Raw genomic sequence first — 26,209 nt, 5'->3', positions numbered from 1 at the left:
CCACAGTAAGTAACTGTTTTTTCTTAGGTAGTTGGATGAAGTACTTAAGCCATTGGTTATTTGCATAAAAGATACTGGGTCAGATTTATAAAGGTATTTAGGCACCTACAGGTGCAGATAGAAACCTATGTGGCATTACAAAAGTACATAGATGCCTAACTCACATCACTCCCATTAAAAGTCCATGGTAGCCACAGTCCATCCTTTTCAATGATTATATGAACTGTGAAGCTAGTTTGTGAAGAATTGACTTTTGTTCAGCATTATTTCTACAAATACAAATTGTATAATACTTAAGAAATAATTAAAATTAGTGTAATGATATTTGCTTGTAATATAACACTTATTTCTTTTTGTAGCGGGAGATAGCCCGGAAGCTTGCAAATCCCAAGCAGCCAACAAATCCTTTCCTGGAGATGGTTAAATTTCTTTTGGAAAGAATTGCCCCGGTGCACATTGACTCAGAAGCCATTAGGTAGGCTGGAAGATCATACTGACCCATTACTGACTTTAAAGTGGATGTTTATACTAGGATTATCTTCCATATTAATTTACATCTGGTACAGAAGTATCTATCTGCATTTTAAAAAATTGTTTTATATACTTGTCTTAATTTTCATCAGTCTAGAAAACTTGACTGAATTTCTGCTTTTTTTTGTTTTTGTTTTAAGGCTTAGTGGTGCAAATTCTAGAAGCATTAATATAAAAGATAATATTGGTAACTTGACTATTTGGAGGCCTTATTTGAGGATAACGGGCATATGTAACTTCCATGTAGCTAACACTGGACACAGAATGCTGCCTAATAATTGAATCAATTACTTTATCTTTGTGGGTTTGCGGAGTAGAATTTTGGGGTTCCTTTTGTGACTTACCTGGCAGCTTGATTATGTAACTGAGCTAATACTGCCAGCTCAGTTTGTCACCAAAATAAAGGCTTTGGGGAAAAGGTGTATTGAGGGAAGGGTGGGATCATTTACCAAACTATTATATGTGTTTTCATATTGTTATGATTTAACTGAAATGGCTTTTTAAATAAAATATTCCCCAGCAAAGTCAGGAACCTACAAGCATAACATCTTTTTACTAGTCCATGAGAACCAGGAAGTGAAAGTATTTTAAAATTGACCAATCTAGCTTCATGTAGTTTTGGCAACTAACTAATCTGAAAATATTTTGTCATAATAATCTATGGTGTCACTTTTAATGCAGATAATCAAGTTTAATCATATATCTTTATTTTACGTTTCTTATTTTAGCGCACTAGTAAAGCTGATGAATAAATCTATAGAGGGGACAGCTGATGATGAAGAGGAGGGTGTAAGTCCTGATACTGCTATTCGTGCAGGACTTGAACTTCTCAAGGTATTCTACAGCATTGTAGATTAGTTTTTTTTTACACTGTATGGTAATGGAGTCCCCAAACAGCTTCAACAAATTACCCATTTCTTGTAAACAGTCAAAAAGTCACCACATCTTGGAATTTGGTTTTATTAAGAAGATGAGTAATACAAAAATACCATTGTCTAATCTCCAGCCTAAGCCCCTTTTCTAAGGGTGGCCTGTCTGTCTCAGACCTTAGCTTTCTTACCACAGAGGGAAGCTCACATTTACTTCATATTTAGAGCAGAATCTAATAAACTACATCTGGTATGTTAGCAACCGGCAACAGCCTGCAGAGATCCCAATGCCTGCTAAAAGGGAAATGAAGCAGGAAAATCCTGCCCCTCTGGTTACATACTTTTCCCCTTCCACACCTTTCTCCCCAAAAGCTATTTTCAGTCTTCATAATGCAAATGCTAAATATTACAGCAAAATTTGTTTAATATGAAGATTATATGTGATTGCTCCTGAATTCTCCCATCATTAAAAGAGTTGCATCCTCCAGTGACTTCTAGAGATGCTAAAGGAGTTAGTCACTGTGTTATCATCAGCACTTATTAGTCTAATCCATTAAAGCATCCCCTAATGCCTACAAGACACTGAACAGTTTTCCAATTGCACCCTACATTAAGGTAGCAAATAGTGTACCAGTCAGTTGTAGTGAGGCCTCAGATTTTCTACCTGCAGAGGAACTGCAGCTGTTGGTTGTGACCAGGAGTCCCTATGGATCCAGTTGATGCAAACAGACTCTACACCAGGGGTGAGCAAACTTTTTGGCCTGAGGGCCAAATTGGTTTCCAAAATTGTATGGGAGGCTGGTTAGGGAAACCTGTGCCTCCCCAAACAACCAGGCATGGCCCGGCCCCCACTCCCTATCTGACCCCCTCTGTTCCTTGTCCCCTGACAGCCCTTCTGGAACTCCTGCCCAATTCATCCCTCCCTGTCCCCTGACTACCCCTCAGTGCCCCATCCAACCCCTCCTCTCATTCCTGACTGCCTCCCGGGACCCGTGTCCCATCCAACCACCCCTTCTCCCTGACTGCCCCCGACACCACTGCGCCTGACTGTCCCCCGCTGCCCCATCCAATCCCCCTTCTCCTTCCTGACTGCCCCTCCCCCCCGGAAATCCTGCCTCCATTCAACCTCCCTGCTCCCCGCCCTCTGACTGCTCCAACCCCTATCCACACCCCCACCCCTTGACCACCACCCTGAACTCCCCCCTGCCTTCTATTCAACCTCCCATTCCCTGCCCCCTTACCATGCTGCCTGGAGCACTGGTGGCTGGCAGCACTTCAGCCATGCCTGCCCAGAGCACCAGCTCAGACTGCAGCTGTGCTGCCCGGAAAGAACTTGCAGCTCCATCACCCAGAGTATTGCGCCAGCAATGCAGTGAGCTGTGGCTGCCAGGGAGGGGCCAGGCAGGAGGATCCCATGGGCCGTAGTTTGCCCACCTCTGCTCTACACCTACAGTAGCTCAAATCAGACAAGTGTTTCTGCATCCTGCCTGGTTACCATTCCTCTTGTTACCTACATGGGCCCAGTACATTCCCTTGACCCTGTGTAAGACCTGACTTCCCCCAAGATCTCAGGTGTCATAGTTCCATATAGAAGTTTAGGCAGGAGGGACTGCTGGAACTAGTGGCAGCATACTAATATAGTGGTGATGAACAGGACACCAATGCCTAAACAGAATAAAGGAAAATCGTGGCTGGAGGAGACAATCTTGGAACCAGCAGCTGGGCCCTGCTGGAGTCTCCTGCTGGAACTGCAGTTTCCTTAATCTCTTCTGGAGCCTTTGTGCTGCTAGGACTGCTTGCCAGATGGAAGATCTCACTGGGAGAAATTATCCAGAGTAGCAAAAACAAAATTTCCCCTCTAAGCATGAGCAGAGGGGAATAAAGCAGAAGAGAGGAACTGAATGGAGGCACATTCTGGTTTCCCCCTCACATTAGGGAGCCAAGCACCCCAAAAGATCTTAAACCGCCCAAAAAGTGCCTTTAAGGGGGGAGGGAAAGACTTAAGGAAAAGGAATTTTGAATATCAATACTACTTTATAAGCGCAAACCTAATTCTACACTAAAAAGGTTGCTGCTGAATTTTCTTGGATGGTGTGTTAGAAGATATATAAATTATACAAATTGGCTCTATATTTAGCATTCATGAGTTATGATGTAATGTAGAATTTTGTTCTTCATTAAACTCAGAAATTTCATTTTTGAAGGAGTCTTTTGAATTTCAGAAGTTTAGACCTGAAAAGTGATTTTGAGGGGAAGGATTTTGCATTCTGTTTAATAAGATAGCAATATTTACCAACTTTTTCCAACTTCAGCTATTGTAAAACATTATGGCACACAATATTTTGTAATAATATATTAATTATTTATATAACACCAATAGTGTTGTAGGCACTTTGTAAGGCAGGTAAGAACCTGTCTCATATATTTCACTGAAAAGTTTACTGTATTCATATGGTTTGGGGGCAGGGGAGCAAATATTTTATTTATTCATATTTTGGGTCATTTACAATAAGACTGTACAGTTACATGGTCTTTGCACACGTAGGTACATTGCTTAATATGGAATTAACAGTATTAACCAACATCTTGTATATGGACCAGATAATGTTATATAATTAACATTGAGGGGTACATGGTGTATAGCTGAAGAAACACTAGAGAAATAAGCCAGTGCCAAGGTGTGTAGAGCAAGAATAGTGTGTTTCTTTTTGAGTAGTGTCCCTCTGGGTGCTCCACCTCAGGACAAGAAGCAATGGGCTTCTATTGCCTCAAGAGAGGTTTAGGTTGTACATCAGGAAAAACTTTCTAACTGTTACGGTAGTTAAGCACTGGAACATATTACCATGGGATGTTGTAGAAACTCTGTCAGAGTACATCTTCACTACCAGCCGTATCGGCGGGTAGCAATCGATTTCTCCAGGATCAATATATTGCATCTCATCTAGACGCAATATATTGATCCCTGAACGTGCTCCTGTCGACTCCAGAACTCCACCAACGCAAACGGCAGTAGCGGAGTCGACGGGGAGCCGCGGACGTCGATCCCGTGCCGTGAGGACGGTAGGTAACTCGATCTAAGATACTTCGACTTCAGCTATGCTATTCACATAGCTGAAGATGCGTATCTTAGATCGCTATCCCCCTAGCCCCCCAAGTGTAGACCAGCCCTCATTGGAGGTGTTTAAGAACAGATTAGACAAGCACCTGTTAGGAATGGTCTAGTTATTACTTAGTCCTGCCTTGAATGCAGAGGACTGGACTAGATGACTATTGAAGTTCCTTCCAGTTCTACACTTCTATGTTTCTATGTATGTGCACTGTGTACTTTTGATCAGAGATTTTTGTCACCCATGTCCACAGGTCTGTGCTTGTGCCCTGGATATTCCTGTGCTTTAGTACGAGGGGGGTGGGGAAAGAGGGCAGTAGACTCACTGCCACTCCAGTTCCTTCTCTGTCAACTGTGGCTTAAGATGGTGTGTCACAACATCTGTTAGCTAAGTACTTCTCTTGCTTAATATATTTGTATTCCTTTGCACTGAGTATTGGAATTCCCTCTTCTTTACTCCCTTCTTTCATTTGGTTGATTTGGGCGTTTGTTTTTTCTCTGTCCTTGAGTTATGGGTTACACCCAAGACCCCAAGCTTCAAACTCTGTCAGACCTGCCACAGGTCTTTTCTCTGCATGATGGACGCTCGAGCTGTCTCCGCTGCTTGGGAGAGACTTATCTCCTCCAAATGTAAGATCTGCTCAGGATTTAAAAGTAGATCTAAAAAACTGAGGGAGGACAGGCTAAAACTCCTGTTGATGTGGAACATTCTCTGAGATCTCCAGGGTCTGAGTCACTCCCTTCTCCCCTGCCCCTGCATCTGATTTGGTTACTCATAGAGCTCTTGGGGACTGTTACTGCTGCTGACCCCTTAGAACTTCCCAGACCACCAATAAAGAAGAGATCCCATTCCCTGGAACAGGATAAGAGAAGGGGAAAGTTACCCTTTTGGTCAGGATCTCAGGAGACATCACATCCCTGCACAGGTTATTGCTAAGGTCCTCATCTCTTCCAGTACGGAGACCCTGGCACGGGCTAGGGAAACTATACAATGTACCAAGAAACTGTCTGTTAACCCATGAAGTCATCAAAGCCAGCACCAGATCCAATGCCTCCAAAGCACAAGGACTTTAAGGTTAAACTGAAATAGTCATCAGTACCACCTTCCTCTGCCAGCAGAGACAGGTAAAGGGATCGCACTCCAGTAACACCCAACATACTAACTCCTAAGAGTCAGTGTTTGGAATCCTCGGTACCATCTAGTCGCCTTTGTCATAAGGATCTTCAGATCCTTGAAAAACCTGAGTCATCTTTGCTCCAGGTTACTGAGAGATACTCCCCACTAGTACAGACTTACCTTTCAGAATTGATGTACTGTCTGGTACCAACACTGTCACTGGTTTCTCACAAATCCATTGAGGGTACCAAGAGGAATTTCCAGCATATCCTCTGATACCATCTAACCAAGATTTGACCTCCGGTACCCACTCAACCACTAGTACTGCACTGTTTTCCCCTTGGATGGACATGGGAGTGACACTTCATCTGACTGAGATGTCCCTACAAGGCTCCCCTACTTGCAGTGCACCCTGAGAAAGCCCCTGCAGGACACACACCCAGCAACTCTGGTAAGGACAACCCTGTGGTCCTTCCTCGTTCCTCTTTCCATCTCAGCGGGCTTATTGGGACCCAGGGGCCCCTTGTGGTGACCAGCTTTACAGGATTCATCTCTTAAGAGGACATGTCAAAAGCAACAGCTTCACAGGAGTAACTGCAGAGGCACAAAAGCAAACAGAGGAAGAAGAAACACCACCTTGGTGCAAATCCTTCTCCTTGCCAGATGCAGTTGTTATGCCTCCTCCATCTTACACTGACAATTTCAAGACCTTAAAAAACAGATAGCAGAGACCTTGCAAATTCTGTTAGAGTTGATCCAGGAACTCCAGCATGACTTGTTGGACATCCTCCATGTATCACCTCAGGTTAAAATTGCCTTGCCTGTCAATGATGTTACTGGCCCCAGTCTGTATGGTATCAACTAGTATCAGTCCTCAACCACTATACTATCTATGTGTAAACAGACTGACAAAAAATACTGTATTCTACTTGGAGTATTTTTTCTACTACCCAACACCTAAATCCCAGTGGTTGAACTTGTTAATGAGCAAAAGAGGCAACATTGATCCCATTCAGCACCATCAGACACGGAGCTGAAATAGCTAGATCTTCTGAGCTGCAAGAGCTGCTACTCGGCCTCCTTGTAATTTATAATAGCCAATTACTAATTGCTGTGATGGCAAAATACTGTTTTATAAACTATTTGAAGTTCTGATTTTTTCTGATCTGCTACAGGACCAGAGGGAACAATTTCAAGCTCTCATAACAGACACCCAGGCAATTTCCAAAGCATCTCTCCAGGCCTCACTTGATGCAGCCTGTACAGCTGCATGTTCCATGGCTATGGAACTGGTAATGCGCCAAGCTTTTTGGCTGCAGTTTTTCTGACCTCCAGTGGGAGGTATAAAACTATTTGGGACCTCTCCTTTGAGGGACCCAAACTGTTCAGTGTTGCTACAGACTGATACCTTCATTCACTTGAGGACTCCTGGGCGACACTACAACCTTTACATGTAAGCACCTGCATCAAAGAAAAAATACAATAGATTATAGTCAGTGCAATGTTCTCACCCAGTCCTCTACAAGTCCACCTGATTGGCTGAACTTCCCCAAAAGAAGCTCAAGTATGCTAAGAAAGGGCCATAAACTCTGCAGTGACATCCAAGTCGCCAACATCCTCAAAACAACCTTTTTGACTTGTTGGTTGAGGGTCATAAGCTCTCTCTCTTGCTCCAGATCCTGCTCTGTACCTATCTCCCCTCCACCTTTATGGGGATCATCTCTCCCATTTTCTGCGTCCCTGGGAGCTCATCACCTGAGGCAGATGGATTCTGGAGTTGTCGAAGGGTTATGCCATGCAGTTGAGGAGCTTCATACCACCCTCTCCCTGTCCATATTTAGGGATTGCTCTCATGAGGGTGTCTTGAGGAAAGAGATAAGAATCCCTCCCAAGCCTGGGGGCGATTGAATCTGTTCCACTGGACTTTGTCAGGAAAGGGTTCAGTTTCTGGTACTTCTTGGTCCCAAATGAAAATGGAGGATGGAAACCGGTTCTGGATCATGGGACTTTAAACAGTTTTGTCTACCCTCAACAGTTCAGAAAGATAACCCTAGCAGCAATAATTCCCTCCCTGGATTCAGGAGATTGGTTTGTCTCCCTTGACCTTCAGGATGTTTGTTTTCATATAGCCACCTACCTCTCCACGGTTGTTTCCTACTTTTTGTAGTGGGTAAGGACTGCTACCAGTATCACATTCTACCCTTTGGCCTCTTCACTGTCCCAAGAGTCTTTTACCAAAGTCCTCTTAGCAGTCTCAGCCCATCTTTCGCCAGATGGGAATACTTGGATGATTGGCTCTGAAAGATCACTCGTTTCTTGAGGTGTAGATAACAACCCACACAGCCATTTCACTGTTCTGTTCCCTGGGCCTCTGCCTGAATATAGAAAAGTGTGCACGCATGTCCACTCAACTTGGAGACTTCATCAGGGCTACTCTGGACTCCTCCACTGCCAGAGCATACTTACCTATGGAAAGGTTTGCTGTAATATCCAATCTCATTTCTACAGTACAACAGAGCCTGCCAACCACTGCAAGGGCCCAATTGCAATTCCTGGGATGTAGGGCAGCTTGTACATTTATGACACCCGTAGCAAGATACATTCCAATGTCTTCAGGCCTGGCTGAGAACCATCTACACCCTCAACAAGCACAGTTTATCAAAGCAGGTGTCCATACCTCCGAGGGTCCTTGATTCTCTAAGTTGGTGGAAGGAGCCACAAAAAGTATGTGAGGGAGTTTCATTCTTGCAGGCTCTTCCCACAAGGATCATCACTACAGACTGATAGGCTTGGGCGCACAATTTCAGAACTTCACAGCTCAAGGCAAATGGACCCCTCAGGAGGTGATCCTCCACATCAACATACTAGAGCGGAGAGTGGTTCTTGCTGCTTATGAGCACTTTCTACCCCACATCAGGGGTCACCCAGTCAGAATAATGCTCAACAGCAGCACAGCAATATATTATATCAATCAACAAGGAGGAGCAAGATCCCAGTCCTTATCTGTAACACTGTAAAACTGGTGCATATCACGCCCCATACAGGTCTCAGTGGTTTATTTCAAGGACGTCAGAACACAGTGGCAGACCAGCTCCTGCAGGTAGAAATGTCTGCTGAGCAAAACAACAAGGAATTCCAAAGGATGTGTCTTTTTTTGGGTAATCTGGAGATGTATGGTGTTGCAAAGAAATCTAATACAAAGTGTGGATAGTTCTGTTCAAGGGGAAGAGTACGGCTGCAACTCAGCTGGTGAGGCCCTAGTCTTCCCTTGGCCTCATGTATTGCTATACACTTATCCTTGGATGTCTTCACTGCCTAAAGTCCTAAACAAATTGAAACAGGAGATATAAGTAGCCATCCTCATAGCACTGTAGTTGCTGAGATAGGTGTCGTTCCCAGAGCTGGTGCCCATGTCTCGATAACCATTGATCTATGCCTCCTCTCAAGTCCTGCCTGACACACACATTCTCAGTTACTTACTACATTTAAAAACTGCAGGATTATCAATGAGCTCAATCAAGGTTCACCTAGCTGCCCTAACAGCCATTCATCCTGCCATCAAGGGATTTTCAGACTTGATTCACTCTACCACTGCAAGGTTTATTAAAGGTCTGTTCAATCTTTCTCCTCCTGTCAAGGAACCTACTCCACCATGAGACCTCAACTCAGTGCTCTAAGAAAACGCCTATTTGAACCTATGGGAAACTTCCCACCTTCATTTGTCCCTTTAGCTCTTGTTCTTCATAGCCATGAGAACAGGGGAGCTAGTGGCCCTCACCCATTTTACACAGTGTTCTGTCATGACAAGACACACCCTCACTTCCTAACTAAAACTTCTGGACCTGTATGAGAGATTGGGTCTCAGAGTGAAACAGGACAAGTCCATCCTGGTATTCACACAAACTGTAAAGTTTATTGGAGCAAGGCTGGATGTGGTGTCACCAAGGGTGTACCTACTAGACAACAGTTTCTTAGCCATCGACAGGCTTATACAGCAAATCTGGATGAGCCCCAGGATGTCCATGTGGTCTTGCCTGGCCCTGTTGGGTAATATGCCTGCAAGTAGTCATGGGACCCCATTTACAAGGCTCCACCTCAGAGATATCTGCAAGTGTGGCTACAGTCTGTTTATGCTCTGGGCAGACACAGCCTCCACTTTCTAGTTTCAATTCCTCAAAGGTTTTGGGCTCCCTGGGCTGGTGGGTGGTCAGAAAAAAGGTGAGTGGGTGGGGTGGGAAGAGGACCTTGTTCAGTTCCTTGCTCATAACCAGGAGTGTGACCACAGACACATCCCTAGTATGTTGGGGGGTAGGGGAGCAGGTGGCCCAAGGAACATTGTCCTCTACACTTGACCTCAATTTGCTGGAATTGACCTGCCACCTGTTGCCCCCTCACTTCATGGCCAGTCAGTCCAGGTGCTGTTAAACAACATGATGGCAGAGAGACATGGTGGGTGAGGTAATATATTTTATAGGTATTGTCTACAACATGATAGCAGTCTACTATTTCCTGCAAATCTGCACAGAGGCCATCACTCTCTGGAATTTGTGCAAACCTCTGCAAATTGCCCTGATTGCCATCCATCTCCGAGGGCTTCAGAACACCCTGGCAGACTCAGGAGATCAGGAGATCTTTCTCCAGAGAGGACAAGTGGGACCTTTGTGGTTATGTGATTACAGGCTTGTTTTCTCCCATTGTGAACTAAAAGTGAAAGGAGTCATGCTCAGAAGTAGTGTTTGCAACCTGGGCTCTCTGAGTGACACCTTCCTCATGCAATGGTCAGTGATCCTGAGATGTGTGTTTCCCCTAATCCCTTTGTTTCTGTGGTTACTAAGGAAGATCAGGAAGGACACGGCGCAGGTTATTTTCATATGGCTGGGTTGGGCCTCTCAGCTCTGGTAACCCACACCATTGTAGCTATCAGCCTGGCCTTCCCTGGTTCAAGACCTCTTGGCACAGGATTACAGCAGGATTCGCCATCCCAACTCATCCACTCTACACATGAGGGTATAGTATTTGGATGGATTTTGAACCTAGAAATGCCTGCTCAGGGCTCTACTGAGTCGCAGTAGGAAGAATGCTACCATCTTACACAGAATGGAAGAGGTTTGGTCTGGTGTGGTCAATAGGGACTTTTCCTTCTGTGATCTGGGATGCCAGTTGTGGTAGATTACCTATTCTCTTTAAAATCCTTGGGGCTCTCTCTCAGCTACCTTAGGGTCCACCTAGCAACCATCAGTGTGTTCCACCCACCAGGGGACACCTACTCTGTGTTCTCATATCTAGTCACATCCTGGTCCTGAAGGGCTTACTTAGGGTCTTCCCTCCAATGGTGAATCCCATGCCAGCCTGAGATTTAAATTTGGTCTTATCAACTTTGACAGGGGTACTGTCCGAGCCATCTTGCTCCTTGCTACACCTTTCCATGAAGGTAGCATTCCTGATTATAATCATGTCAGCCAGGAGGATAGATGAATTAGGGGAGTTCATGGGAGATCATTGATACACATTATCTTCCACAAGGACAAGTTGTTCCTGAAACTGCTCCCAAGGGTTATCTGTAAGGTGGTATCAGACTTTCACATCAATCAAAGCACCCACTTCCCTGTATTATACCCTAAGCCAGATGCCAGGAGAGAAGAGACGAAGTGGTGCTGTCTGGATGTGTGTAGGGCCCTTGCCTTTTATCTACAAAGGATAAAGGCATTCCAGAAGTCTCCTAGACTTTTCCTCTTGTTTGCAGAGAGGATGACAGAGGCCTTTTCGTCACGAGGCATCAAAGTGGATCTCGGGCTGCATAGTGCTCTGTTATGAATTGAACAGTATCCCTTTGGAGGCAGTGTGAAAACGCACTCGCGAGGCCAGGCATGCTCAGTAGCCTCCTTTAGGGAAGTCTGTATTAACACCTACAGAGCAGCAACCTGGAGATCTGTACATACCTTCATGAGACATTATGCACTGGTGAAATCAGCTGCCTCAAAGCCTCCATAGGCAGGGCAGTTCTGCATGGCACAAGGCTCTGGACACCCACCACTTCTGGAGGAGGAAAACTTCCTGTGTATCACCTGAAGTGCAGTAAGTTATAGGGGCAAGCACTCAAAGAAGGAAAGGTTATTCACCTTGTAGTAACTGGAGTTCTTTGAGATGTGTTATTCCTAAGCGTAGTACACTAGCTCCCCTTTTTCCTGTGTCCTTGGGTCCTTTTGCGGGGTATGGGGGGAGAAGGAACTGAAATGTTGGCAGTCTATCAGTCCTCAGTGTGGAGCACGATGAGAGCAGAGACTCTCGCGTGGCCCGAATGGACCCTGCTAGAAAAATGTTGCGAGTCCTGGGCACGTGGAGCACATGCACAACCTGAAGTGCACTGCACATAGGGACAACATAATCTCGAAGAACTCCATTTACCACAAGGTGAGTAACCTTTCCTTTCTTGCCTCTGTGGTAAGATACTCTTTTAAAGAATTTCTTCACATCTGATGTCTGTATGTGTGTAAAAACAACTAGGAGTCCGGTGGGTAAAAAATCCCACCTCTTCAGATACATGGAGTGAAAATTACAGATGCAGGTATAAATATACTGACATATGAAGAGAAAGGAGTTATCTTACAAGTGGAGAACTAGTGTTGACAAGGCCAATTCAATCAGGGTGGATGTGATCCATTCCCATAATTGATGAGGAGGTGTCAATACCAAGAGAGGGAAAATTGCTTTTGTAGTGAGCCAGCCACTCCCAGTTCCTATTCAAGCCCAAATTAATGGTGTTAAATTTGCAAATGAATTGTAGCTAAACAGTTTCTCTTTGAAGTCTGTTTTTGAAGTCTTTTTGTTGAAGTATGGCTACTTTTAAATCTGTTATAGCATATCCAAGGAGATTGAAGTGTTCTCCTACTGGCTTTTGTATGTTACCATTCCTGAAGTCTGATTTGTATCCATTTATTCTTTTATGTAGAGACTGCCCGGTTTGGTCAATGTACATGGCAGAGGGGCATTGCTGGCACATGATGGCATATATCACATTAGTAGATGTGCAGGTGAATGAGCCCCTGATGGTGTGGCTCACATGGTTGGGTCCTCTGATGGTATCACTAGAGTACATACAGGGACAGAGTAGGCAACAGGGTTTGTTACAGGGATTGGTTCCTGCGTTAGTGTTTCTGCGGTGTGGTGTGTAGTTGCTGGTGAGCTTCAGGTTGGGGGGCTGTCTGTAAGCAAGGACAGTGAGAGATCTGTGAGAGTGAGATATCGTGTTTTCCAGAATAGGTTGTAAATCATTGATGATGTGCTGGAGAGGTTTTAGCTGGGGGTTGTACGTGATGGCCAGTGATGTTCTGTTATTTTCCTTGTTGGGCCTGTCCTGTAGTATATGTGTGTAGTGTGCAATTCTTATCCTTGAAGCCCAGCTCAGATTAATCCAAAGGTATACAGTACTTGCATCCTGTTGGACATCCATTTGACTATTTTCCCCCTTCCTAACACACGTTTTCTGAATTCCTATATTCTTAGAGTAGTTTTGCCTTGTGATAGCTACTTGTTCTCCCTGTGGCCAGCTTTGAATCCCTGCAGGTTTGGAAAAAAATTATTAGCTAGGGTAATTCCTTCACAAGATGTGCTTGAATGTTTGTAATTTAGATTAAAATGGCACTATAAGTCTTTTAGTTGTACATTGCATTTTTATATATATATAAAATTCCTCAAACCAGGTCTTTCTTTTTTTACTCAGTTATCTAAGATTCTGGAGAAATTTATGCTTTTGAGATCTCTCAAAATGAGGGGAAAGTGTTGCTTACATAGGTTGAGCTATAAAACAAGTTCTAAATACTATAATAATATCTTAAATAAATATGTTCAAATATTTAAAAATCCAAATTTTTAAAAAAAGTAATGGATGGGGACCCCTGAAAAACAAAATGTTAATGTATTTTAAGATGCATCTTAAGATGTTACAAGAAACACCTTACATGAAATGGCATAAACATGCTACTGTTATTTCTCATAAAGAAACATAAGTGGAAGTCATTTTGTTTGTTGGTAATCCATTATGCATGTGCAAAAACATTTTTTGGTTTTGCTATGTATCTACAGGTTTTGTCTTTCACACATCCTACCTCGTTCCACTCTGCAGAGACATATGAGTCTCTCCTGCAGTGCCTCAGGATGGAAGATGATAAGGTAGCTGAGGCAGCTATTCAGATTTTCAGAAACACAGGCCACAAAATAGAAACAGACCTGCCGCAGATAAGATCGTGAGTGTATTTCTTCACATACTGGTAGTGCCTTTAACACTTAAAAGTCTGTCCCCTCCTTTAACATATTCACCGTGTTGCTACTAAAATAATCTTCCTTTCCTGTTGCTGTGAACATGTATGCCTTTTACCCCACCACCTTGATCTCTTCACTGGTTCCCTGTCTCTTTTCACATTTAAACTCCATGTCCTCACTTTATTTTTATGTATTTGTTGTAGGTTTAATATAAATACATTATTTAAAAAATCTCCTTAAAATACACACTTAAAAAGCAGGATCTAGTCTACCTCCCATTTTAAAATACCAGCAACAACAAAGATATCATAAAGATTTAATTTAATCCCCCGACGTTGTTTCTACCCAATGCTTTTCTTTATGCAGCCTCTCCCATTTTTTTTGAGAAATGGAGAAAAGATGACCCCGAAGGTTAAAAACTCTGGTTATTATGGACCAAGTTGGAAACCGCTTCCAAAAATATGGGATATTCTAACACAAACAATGAGGAGTCCAGTGGCACCTTAAAGACTAACAAATTTATTTGGGCATAAGTTTTCATGGGTAAAAAAAAACATTTCTTCAACACAGAACACCTGCTATCTGGCAGTCGTGGGTTCCATCTCAGGTGCATCTGCTAACTATAACTGCCTTGAGACATGAGGGGAAAGAGAAGCAATTTCTTCAGCAGTTTTCAAGCTGTTTAGGGCTCTGTAAATCAAAACCAACACCTAAAATCAATCTGGAAATCAGTAGGCAGCCAGTGCAGATCATAAGGCAGGAGTCGGCAACCTTTCAGAAGTGGTGTGCCAAGTCTTCACTTATTCACTCTAATTTAAGGTTTCATGTGCCAGTAATACATTTTAACATTTTTAGAAGGTCTCTCTCTATAAGTCTATTATATATAACTAAATTATTGTTGTATGTAAAGTAAATAAGATTTTTAAAATGTTTAAGAAGCTTAATTTAAAATTAAATTAAAATGCAGAGTCCGCAGACCAGTGGCCAGGACCCAGGCAGTGTGAGTGCCCCCCACTCACACTGCTCGCGTGCCGTCTTTGGCACACGTGCCATAGGTTGCCTACCCCTGACATAAGGCATAGGTTTTGTGTGCTTGTGGGAGGAAATGCTGTCTCGTACTCTAGCCTCCAAATTCTGCAGTGGGGAAAGTGAGGGGCCTGAAATAAGGTATGCCAGCAGTTTTGCCAGCATAAACTGCATCCACAGTAGGCGTGCTTTGCCAGTATAGTATACCAGTATAGCTATACTGACAAAGTGCTCCTAGTATAGACCTGACCTCAGGGTTTGACACCTCCAGAACATGCTGTGCTCCCGTTGAGGCAGATAGCTATGACTTGAATTTGAGCAATTTTATCTGACATGGAGAAATTCCTTCTACTGGAGATATTTGATTCATCAACTGAGCAAAAAATTCCTCAGATTAACCAAGCAAATTAAACAAGATTTTGCAGATATGATGGTGGAAGCAAAGAACCATTTCTTTGCCTCTCTCGCAACCACAAGATAGGAGTTTTAAAAATCTTTGTTGCAATCTGTCAGATTTGAGTCTAGATTTGCATCATTGCCATCCTGGCCATCTTCTCTTTTGCTTTGGTTGTTGCAAGCCCTCTATAAATCAAGGTGACCTATGAGGCAGAAATTATGGAAAAGAGTCCCAGAGGGCACTTCATTGATGATTGAGGACCAGAGTATTACAATAATTCACCAGTCCATCAATAGTCTATCTGAGGAAAGGAGTTCTCCCTCATACCGTTTTGGAACTCCTCAGGTCCCTCTAGTTCAGTAGATCTCAAACTTTTTTGTACTGGTGACCCCTTTTACATAGCAAGCCTCTGAATGCGACCCCCCCATATAAATTTAAAACACTTTTTTTATATATTTAACACCATTATAAATGCTGGATGCAAAGTGCAGTTTCGGGTGGAGGCTGGCAGCTCGTAACCCCTCACCCCCCCATGTAATAACCTCACGACTCCTGAGGGTCCCAACCCCCAGTCTGAGAACCCCTGCTCTAGTTTCTGAGAGAAGACTATCAAAACAGGTCCCTAGTCCAGACAAGGGAGGTGCGCCCCAACTTGAAATCAAACGAGCCAAAGATCAGTCTGTGACATGGGGATAACGTCGAGAATCTCCACTTCCACTGCAATCCTAAACACCAGACTAAGTATATGCCTAACTAAAATTTGTACCCGGAACCATCTGGGATAGCTCCTTGGTGACCATGAAATCCTGGGTTTTTCAGATGACTGATTGTCTTTGTGGATGTTAAAGTTACCAAGCACAATTGGCTCTGACCACTCCAGTGCCACCATAGTCAGGAATCTCAGCAGATCCCAAAAGGACTTCATTGTACAATGGAGTGATTGATTTGCAAGGTATCTCTGGACTCACACATAAGGTGGAGCTAACTTACCCCCTGCCAAGTCCCTCATTCTCATCAGAGAGAGTAGTATCCTATTTCTCATGTGGCTACAGAAAAAGGCAAAGGACTCTTGACCCACCTCCACAGCATTGTCACCTTTGCCACATACCAAACACACACACTACGCACACATTTTCAATCTACCTCATCAGCAAATAGCATGCTCCCTGACCCCAGAGTCTCAACTGGGCGGGGTGCCTAGGCTTTCTCCTGGAGCTCCTGCTTGTCAAGATTGGGTTGGGGCCACAATGGTAAGAGTCACTTTCAAGGCACTGCATGGCCCTTTTCTGGATTCAACCCCCCTCCTCGTATTGTGCTTTATGCTCTGCCTACTCTTCTCACCTTGATGTTCTCTTTGTTTCCTTCTCCCACTCATTTTTGTGCCCTGGTTTCATGCTGCTCTTTGTGTGGAATGACCCCCCTTTGACAGTGAATGTTGTCCTCAGTCTCAGCTTTAAAATCTTTACTCAGAGCCCACTATTTTTATCTAGCTGTACACAATCAACCTCTAATCAACATGTATTTCAGAATTTCATTTGTTGCAATACTAGTCTGTCCCTTTTTTCATCTATTCACTGTTGTTTCCAAAGATTATATGATTTCTATTGTAAATTTTTTGTGGCAGAGATAGGGTCTCTATTTTCTGTAAAGCACAATATGAAGTTATGGCGCTATATCAATATTTAAATAACATGATTTTTCTAAGACCATTAATGATTTCAGTACTATCACAAGAGAGTACAGCCATCTGATACATCCTTCTTGGAAATCTGGTGTAATCCCCATTTATATTGGCGAGCTCACAATTAATTTGAATCCTGCACTATCTTGTTTCCTTAGTCACGTAATTAAACCTACCATGGAAGACTTAGCTACTTAAGAGAGAATCATTCAGACAGACATCTGTAAATCACCAGCTTGGAATACTCTGCTCACATTGTTAACATATTTTAGCATTCTTCCAGTTTTCCTACTTTAAGGAAAAAAAACAAACCTGAGACTTCATTGTTCAGCTCTGAACACTGCTTCAATCTGTTCTTGCTACCTCTGCTTCTGTAGAGAGTGTATGGACTTTATTAGTGAAAAATGGATGGCAAATTATCTATTTACTGGTGAAGTATATTGTGCCTTACAATAAACTTTCCTTTTTTAACATATGATTCAATTTCTAGATGAGGGTCAGTTGTTTACATGCATTTGTCTCATTATTATCCTTCCTGAACAGCTTTCAAAAGAGAGCTTGATGCTGAAGATTTTCATTCTGTGATCAGGGACCTGCATTGGTGAAGAGTTCAACCAGCAAATATTACTGGAATTAATGTTTTGTTCGTTATAAATATTTTATTTTGAAATATTGTTTAATTTTTCCAGGACATTAATTCCTATTTTGCATCAGAAAGCAAAGAGAGGTACTCCTCACCAAGCAAAACAGGCTGTCCACTGTATACATGCCATTTTCTCAAATAAAGAAGTGCAACTTGCACAGATCTTTGAGGTATGTTTGCCAAATGTGGTATAATGTTTTTACTGAATTTTGTTAAAATAATTTGCGTCTCTTCACTTTTAAATTTGCAATTAAGAAAACTAACTTCTTCTTGATTACCGTAGAATCCATGCATAATTCAGGATCTGAAAGACTCAATTGAACCCTTAGTGCTGGAACTCTGTGCTTAAGCTGTTTCTAGTAATACTTAGGAGAGAGTGCAAATACATGCTCTTACCCTACCCCCAGTGACACTATCTGGACACTGAGTAACACTTCTGGCATACACAGAGAAAATATCCCTTCTCAGTATTCTGGCAGCTATTATGATGAAAGGGAAATGCATGTCATTTATGCTTTGATAGAAGGCTCTGTTCACAGATGCTTTCTATCTTTGCCTCCTAATGCTCTCCACCTAATTGTGATCAGGCTAGTTACTCCTGTTCACAGAGTAACTGGATTAATTTTAAAATATGTTTCCATATAGCTGAGTTATCTGATTTTTTTGATCTTTAGCCACTGCACAGGGCCACCCATCCTAAAAATAGCTAATATGTTCAATGTCTGAATAGTAGTTCTACTGAAAGGTTAGAATAGAATGGAATCATTTTTGTCTTGTGTAGTCCAGCTTGCTAACAAGGTGTGTTCTATATGAACTGTAACATCTAAACAAGTGGACTAATTTACAGGAGTGCTGAGCTTCTATTTCCTAGTTTGAGATCTTTGGTCCTCTAAGAAAATGAAGCTACTTAATTAGACACAACTTCTGGTACCAGTATTTGAAAATTTGGGCCTAAAAGAATGTTACTGAGTCATTTCACTTGGGATGCTATGAAAAATTCTATTGCTGATCTGACATTCATAGTAACGCACAAAACTTCCATTGAGTTTCAAGAAATGCAGAATCAGGTCTTGTCTATACAGGGACACTCAGGAAAGTTAACCTGAATTAACTAATAACTAGTTAAGCTGCATTAAACCCATGTGGACACTCTTATTCAGAACTGAAATATGCTTAATTTGGTTTATCTTAACACACCAAAGATAAATTGAAATAAGGACATTTTAATTCTGAAAGAGCATGTCCACATGGGTTTACAGTGGTTTAACTACTGCACTTTCAGTTCACATCTAAAGTTTATTCAGATTAATTTTCCTGAGTGTCCCTGTGTATACAAGCCCTCAGGTCCCTAGTTAGTGTTTTTACAAAAAAAAAAAAAAAAAAGGGGCTAATCTTTTATCACTAGTATAATTTCACACACCATAATTCTGTAATTAAGATAGCTATTTTCGGTATCCTGTAAATTACAGCAGGAAATGTTGTATAGACAAAAAGTTGTCTTGGTTTCATGAAATGTCATTTGGGAGGCAAGTGCAGTTAGTCCGCAGGCCAGTAATGAAATAAATTAGTTCATTAAGCTGTTCAGGCATTCACACTCAACAATTTATCATTCATTTTGAATAGAAATTTTTCTTCCCCCAGCCTCTTAGTAGAAGTTTGAATGCTGATGTTCCAGAGCAACTTATAACTCCATTAGTCTCTTTGGGCCACATTTCTATGTTAGCTCCAGACCAGTTTGCTTCTCCAATGAAATCTGTGGTTGCAAACTTCATCGTGAAAGATCTCCTCATGAATGATAGGGTAAGATTTATTTTATAAGTCCTATTCTGTTTTGCTTATGATTGAGTCTCTGTAGGCTATTCAGCTGTTAAGTTTTTGTGATTAGGCCAATTAACTCTTAATGTTCACTAAGGGTATGTCTACACTACGAAATTAGGTCAATTTAATAGAAGTCGATTTTTTAGAAATTAATTTGATACAGTTGATTGTGTGTGTCCCCACTAAGCACGTTAAGTCGGTGGTATACATCCACAGTAACGAGGCTAGCATCGACTTTCGGAGCCTTGCACTGTAGTAGCTATCCCACAATTCCCGCAGTCTCTGCCACCACTCTGCCATTGGAATTCTGAGTTGAGCTCCCAATGCCTGATGGGGCAAAAACATTGTTGCGGTGATTCTGAGTACATGTCATCAGGCCCCCTCCCTTCCTCCCTCTGTGAAAGCAGTAGCAAAAAATCGTTTTCTCGCCTTTTTTCCTGGGTTACTCATGCAGACAACATACCACGGCAAGCATGGAGCCCACTCAGCTCACTGTCACTGTATGTCTCCTGAGTGCTGCTGGCAGTCGCGGTACTGCAGTGCTACACAGCAGAATCCCCTTGCCTTTCCTTGCGGACGGCAGACAGTACAATACAACTGCTAGCTGTTGTCGTTGTCCCGTGGGTGCTCCTGGCCGACCTCAGTTAGGTTGGTCGTGGGCTCCTGGGCAGACATGGGTGTTCCTGGCCGGCCTCAATGAGGTCGGTCAGGGATGCCTGGACAAAAATGGGAATGACTCCAGGTCATTCTCTTCTTTAAATTTTGTCTAATGGAGATTCAGTCCTACCTGGAATATCATGCCAGCTGGAGGCTTCTGCCTCAGGCTGCTCTCCCAGTCGGCAGCACCGCATGGTCACACCTACCCCTTGCTCCCATGGCTCATGAAGCTTGGACAGTAGTAAGGAGCAGTTCAAGTATAGGCTGAGCAAGTGCATAATGGTGATAGAATGTGCCTTTGGACGTTTAAAAGTTGGCTGGCGCAGTTTACTGACTCGGCTAGACCTTAGCGAAACCAATATCCCCATCGTTGTTACTGCTTGCTGTGTACTCCACAATATCTGTGAGAGTAAGAGGGAGACGTTTATGGCAGAGTGGGAGGTTGAGGAAAATCGCCTGTCCGCTGATTATGTGCAACCAGACAGTAGGGCGGTTAGAAGAGCACAGCAGGGTGCACTGTGCATCAGAGAAGCTTTAAAAACCAGTTTCATGACTGGACAGTCTATGGTGTGAAAGTTCTGGTGGTTTCTCCCTGATGAAAACCTGCCCCCTTGGTTCACTTTACTTCCCTGTAAGCCAACCACTCTCCACTCCCCCCTTTGATCTCCACTTGCAGAGGCATTGAAGTCGTTGTTGTTTCAAATTCATGCATTCTTTATTAATTTGTCACACAAATGAGGGGATAATTGCCAAGGTAGCCCGGGAGGGGTAGGGGAGGAAGTAAGCACAGGGGTGGGTAGTTGTAGGGGCACCCCCTACAATGGCATATAGCTCATCATAGAAGCGGCATGTCTGGGGCTCTGACCTGGAGCGGCTGTTTGACTCTCTGGTTCTTTGGTAGGCTTCACGCGGCGCTGGTGCAGGTCCCCGTTATAACCTCTGTCCTTCATGCTCTTGAAGATTTTTTCAAATATTCCGGCATTTCGTCTTTTGGAACAGAGTTCGAATAGCATGGATTCATCTCCCCATAGAGTGATCAGATGCAGTACCTCCCATTCGGTCCATGCTGGAGCTCTTTTGTGGTTCTGGGACTCTGTGGTCACCTGTGCTGATGAGCTCTGCATGGTCACCTGTGCTAATCAGCTCGCTACGCTGGCCAAACAGGAAATGAAATTCAAAAGTTCCCAGGCCTTTTCCTGTCTACCTGGCCAGTGCATCTGAGTTGAGAGTGCTATCCAGAGCGGTCACAATGGAGCACTCTGGGATAGCTCCCAGAGGCCAATACTGTCGAATTGTGTCCACACTACCCCAAATTCGACCCAGGGGTTGATTTCAACACTAATCCCCTCATCGAAGAGGTGTAGAGAAATCAATTTTAAGAGCCCTTTAAGTCGACAATAATAGCTTCATCATGTGGACGGGTACACGGTTAAATTGATCTAGCACTGCTAAATTCGACCTAAACTCGTAGTGTAGACCGGGGCTAAGGATATGTCTATGCTGCCAAAAAAACCTGCCGCACCAAGTCTCGGAGTCACGGGGTTCAGGCTGTGGGTCTAAAAATAGTAATGTAGACTTTCCCACTCAGTCTGGAGCCTGGACTCTGAAACCCAGCAACGGGGGAGGGTCTTGGAGCCTGGGCTCCAGCCTGAGCAGCAACGTTTTAGCCCCGCAGTTCAATCCCCCTGAGCCCAGGGCTCTGACACTTGCTGCTATGGGTTTTTCTTTGCAGTATAGTCATATCCTAAATGTCTAGTATGTTGATATCATATGTAAAAGGTGGTACATATGGTAGTTAATCTAATCTTTACAGTCTTTGTTTTAATTTTTTACATGTTTTTGTTTGTGAATCCATCTTAAAACTTGTATAAATATCTGTAGTCAACAGGTGAGAAAAATGGGAAATTGTGGTCCCCAGATGAAGAAGTTTCCCCAGAGGTTCTAGCAAAGGTGAATATTTTTTTTTGTATTAAGATGTGCACAATATTTACAATAAGAGTTTAGTTACTTGATAGCATATCATGGACATCTCTAAACACTACCAATAGAGAATGTTAAAAGAAATATTACCAACTAATTTTGGTTATAGTTGTCTTTTAGAATAGCCTAAAACGTATTAAATAGCTTAATTTCTGCTAAACTAAAATTGAGAGAGAGAAGGTGGGGGAGGTCATATCTTTTATTGGACTAACTTCCTTTGGTCAGAGAGAGACAAGCATTCAAGCTCAACAGAGCGCTTCTTCAGGTCTGGAAAAGGTACTATGATTGTCACAACTAAATACAAGATCAAACAGATAGTTTAGCATAAGTAGTTAGCACATATTCTAAGGCAGGGATAGTCAATAGGCAGACCGTGGTCCAAATCCAGACTGCCAGACGTTTTTCACTGGACCGTAGGGGCAGAGGCGATGTGTAATCATATCCTTTCCCCCCATTTCTCCTGATGCCAGTGGAGGGTATGCCCAGAAGCTAGGAGGCAGCACCTGCCCCTGGCAGCAGTGCTCTCCATCAGCAGGGAAGGCGAAACAGTCTCATGTTGAGAGGAGGAGGAAGAGCTTAGGCAGCCGCCCTGCTGCTTCCTCCCTCCCCACACTGCAGGGACACATGGAGAGTGCTGCTCTCAGGGGGAATGCTACTTCCGTGCACACCCTGGAGCCTCCCTCCCTCCTAGCGGTCCCCAGAGCCTTCTCCAGCCCCCTCATCCACCCACTTCCCTGCTCTAATCGGCCTCTTTCCCTACCCACTCCACCTCCGATCACCCACTTCTGCCACATCGCAGCTTCCCTCCATCTCACCAGGGCTGTTATATGGAGTCTCCTTGGTCCCTCCCGCTACCCGGAGCCTCCTTCCTGCCCCTCTGCTATCTCAGCCCCCAAAGGGGCATTGCACCGCTACCTGGATCATAGTCCAACAGCTTCACCTCCTGGCTCTGAGCTCAAAAATACTCACACGCACTCACATCCTCCTTTGCTGCCCAGATCTCAGCCCATGCCCATTCCTCTTCCCCCCTCCCATCTCTGCTGGTTGACTCAAATGGGGACAAAGAGAAACGTTTGCAGGGGACAAATAGCAATTCCAAGTGGCTCCAGCCAGCCCCGTGCATCCCAATTTCAGTTTAAGGAAATAAGGTCACCTAACTCTGAGCGGGGTGGGTGGGAGCTTGGGGAGACAATTGGGGAGTTAGGGAAGGGAAGCTGGGGTGGGAGGTGAGCTTGGCCTTGATTATACGTTGACTAAGAAATTTGGACCTTGACAAAAAACAGACTACTCCTGTTATAAAGGACCATTCAAAGTGAAGGGGCCCATTAACACCTCTGTAGTCATAGGGCATAAAGGTGGAGGGGAGGCCTTGGGGCTCTGAACTTTAGCCACAGGTGCGGCTTGGGGCTTCAGCCACTGGGGGTGAGCTGGAGTTTGGTGATCCGGCTTCAGCTACAGAGGTGGAGGAGGAAGGTGGGCCTTGGTACACCAGGCTTCAGCCCTGCAGGGTGCACCGGGGCTCAAAGCTTTAGCCTGGGTGGGAGTACTGGGGCTTGGGGTTCCCCGTGGCTCTGCTCCTGGTTTCAAGCACCAGGGCTCGGGGCTCCAGGCTTTAGCTCTGCAGGGAGCACCAGTGCTCTGGGCTTCAGCCCCACGGCTCTGGTTTCAGCCTCACAAGGGGTGCCAGGACTCAGGGCATTAGTCCTAGGGGGAGCGCTGGGGTTCTGGGCTCTCTATGGCTCTGCTCCTAGTTTCAGCCCTGTGGGGCACCAGAGCTTAGGGTGCTGGCTTCAGCCCCACAGGGAGTGCTGGGACTTGGGGCTCCAGTCTTCACCCCCTCCGGTTGCTCTGGGGCTTGGGTATCAGGGCTTCAACCAGCAGGGAGCACTGAGGCTATGGCTTCAGCTGGGACTCAGGGCTTTAGACCTAGGGTGAATGCTGGGGTTTGGGGCTCCCCGCTTCTCCACTTCCAGTTTCAGCCCCGGAGGTGCACCGGGGCTCCGGGTGCCAAGCTTCAGCTGTGGAGCCCTGTGGCCCCCTGAAACTGGCTCATGTTCCCCTGGTTGAGAACTGCTGTCTTGGAATATGTGCTAGCTTCTTAGGCTAAACTATCTGTTTTATCTTGTATTTAGCTGTGACACTCTGAGTATCTTTCACAAACCAGAAGAGCTTTGTGTAGCTCGAAAGCTTCTCTCTCTCACCAACAGAAGCTGGTCCGATTAAAAAGAGATTTCCTCACCCACTTGTCATTCTAATATCCTGGAACTGACACAGCTAGAACAACTGCTTCTTAAAACTAAAACTTTGTAACTGCTTATAGTATTGTAGCTTATGTGGCCACAGAAATACACACTGTTGCAATGTCAGTGGGAATTGTGCGTTTAGGTGTCCTGTCCTATCTTCTGAGTATTCAGTATTCTGAATGTTAAGCTTTACTTTGTTTTATGCAGAGATTCAAATTACTAGTTCTTCTGGTTCTAAAGGTATCCTGTAAACTGATGCACTGTCATATTACTGAATCTATAGGCAGACCAAGCTGAAATAACAACAGAGTGTGATGAACTCCTTTCACCCACCTTTACAGGATATTTAGTGTGAACCTAATTATGTCTAAGGTTAAGATTCTGTCATGGGTATTTGTAATAAGTCAGGGACATGTGGGTAATAAAAAATGCACAGAAGCCCACGACCAGTCAACTTTTACTAAAAATACCTGGGAGGGGGAGAGAGACTAACAGTCGGAGCACTGCCTGGGGCTGACCTCTGGCAGCTGCTTCTGTGGCAAGGGTTCGCTGCTGCTTCAACCGTGGGACTGACCACTGCTCCGACGGCCCCAGGCCTGACAGCTGCTCCAGCCCTGCCATTGTGAAAGAAGTCCCAGAAGGTCATGGAATCCATAAGCTCTCTGACAGAATCGTAGTTTTAATTATGACCATTTCAGGGGGGAATGTCTGGTTAATGTATAGCAACTTTTTTTACTGTTAGACTTTTTTGAGGTATAGGAAGTCCCTACCTCTGTGTCTATATTTTCCATTTTCCTTTAGTAAAATATAATCTATATTCATCTGATTTCTTCTACTCTTTTATAGGATTGTCTTCTTTTTGCTGCTGTTATCAAATATTCAGTAGAATCATCCAGAAACCATTTTGCACCTTTTCATTTATTTCCCCTCAACTTCTGTATCAAGTTCAACCTTTTCATCTTCACCTCCAAGGCTTTGGAAATTTCTCCCAATGTCTACAGAACATCTCTCCTTTCTTACTATTCTACTTCAAAGTCTCTTTGCTTATCCCAATCCCCTTGTCTGTCTTCTCTCTCTATATCCTTCTCTCAGCTTATTTTTTCTTCCTTACTGCATCCCCATCCCAATATGCCATATGTTTATCCATTCTTTGCTTAAATACCTGCTTCTAAAACTCTTTTTCAAGCAAGGAACTATATCCACTTTTCCAGATGAATAAAAAGTTTACTACTTCATTCTTTTCCTTTTTAAAGTCTGCATTTTATTGAGCAGTAGCCTATTCAGATTATAATTTGATTACAGTAGATTTTGGTGTTTTATTTACCTTAGTAGCTATTAAAATTATCAATTTGTTCTCATGTGTTCATCTTTAATAGGTGCAAGCAATTAAACTTTTGGTACGCTGGCTCTTGGGTATGAAAAACAACCAGTCTAAATCTGCAAATTCAACACTCCGGTTATTATCAGCTATGTTGGTCAGTGAAGGAGACTTAACAGAACAGAAGAGAATCAGGTCAAATTATGTTCTTTTCTTTTTCAGACTCTTCCATCTATTTTGTTGTAGAATTTCAGTGAATTTTAGGAATTTAGGGTTTTTTCAATAGCTGAGGAAGGATTTTTGGCAGGATTTTACAAGGTGTGCAGAGAACAGGATAATGGGGCAATGTAAAACAGCTAGTCAGAGAGTATAATTATAGTTGCTGAATGGCATATATATAAAAAGTATGTGTGTTGCTACCCCCAATCTAAATTTAATAGCAATCTAATTGGAACCTTGTAGCCATCTTAATGCTTATTAGAAAAGGAGTAAAAGTCCTCTGGGAACATCTTTCCATTATTAGGATTGATTGATCAGCTTTAATATGTTTAAGACCCCGGCAGC

General features: G+C 43.6%; 1 protein-coding gene across 4 annotated transcripts in view; it reads left to right on the top strand.

Moving 5' to 3' along the window:
* The window catches only part of PDS5A (PDS5 cohesin associated factor A), a 168,606-nt gene that overhangs the window by 119,460 nt on the left and 22,937 nt on the right, over positions 1-26,209 (top strand). For all 4 annotated transcript variants that reach the window (XM_030563924.1, XM_030563925.1, XM_030563927.1 and 1 more), the window contains 7 exons: positions 360-475; positions 1,260-1,365; positions 13,706-13,866; positions 17,676-17,799; positions 19,271-19,429; positions 21,986-22,054; positions 25,704-25,840. In XM_030563924.1, the coding sequence (XP_030419784.1) occupies positions 360-475; positions 1,260-1,365; positions 13,706-13,866; positions 17,676-17,799; positions 19,271-19,429; positions 21,986-22,054; positions 25,704-25,840 (872 nt within the window). The remainder of the gene's footprint in view (positions 1-359; positions 476-1,259; positions 1,366-13,705; positions 13,867-17,675; positions 17,800-19,270; positions 19,430-21,985; positions 22,055-25,703; positions 25,841-26,209) is intronic.

Source organism: Gopherus evgoodei, chromosome 5, assembly GCF_007399415.2.
Source record: "Gopherus evgoodei ecotype Sinaloan lineage chromosome 5, rGopEvg1_v1.p, whole genome shotgun sequence".
NCBI classification, from domain to species: domain Eukaryota; kingdom Metazoa; phylum Chordata; order Testudines; family Testudinidae; genus Gopherus; species Gopherus evgoodei.
This window is presented reverse-complemented; position numbering and strand designations above follow the sequence as displayed.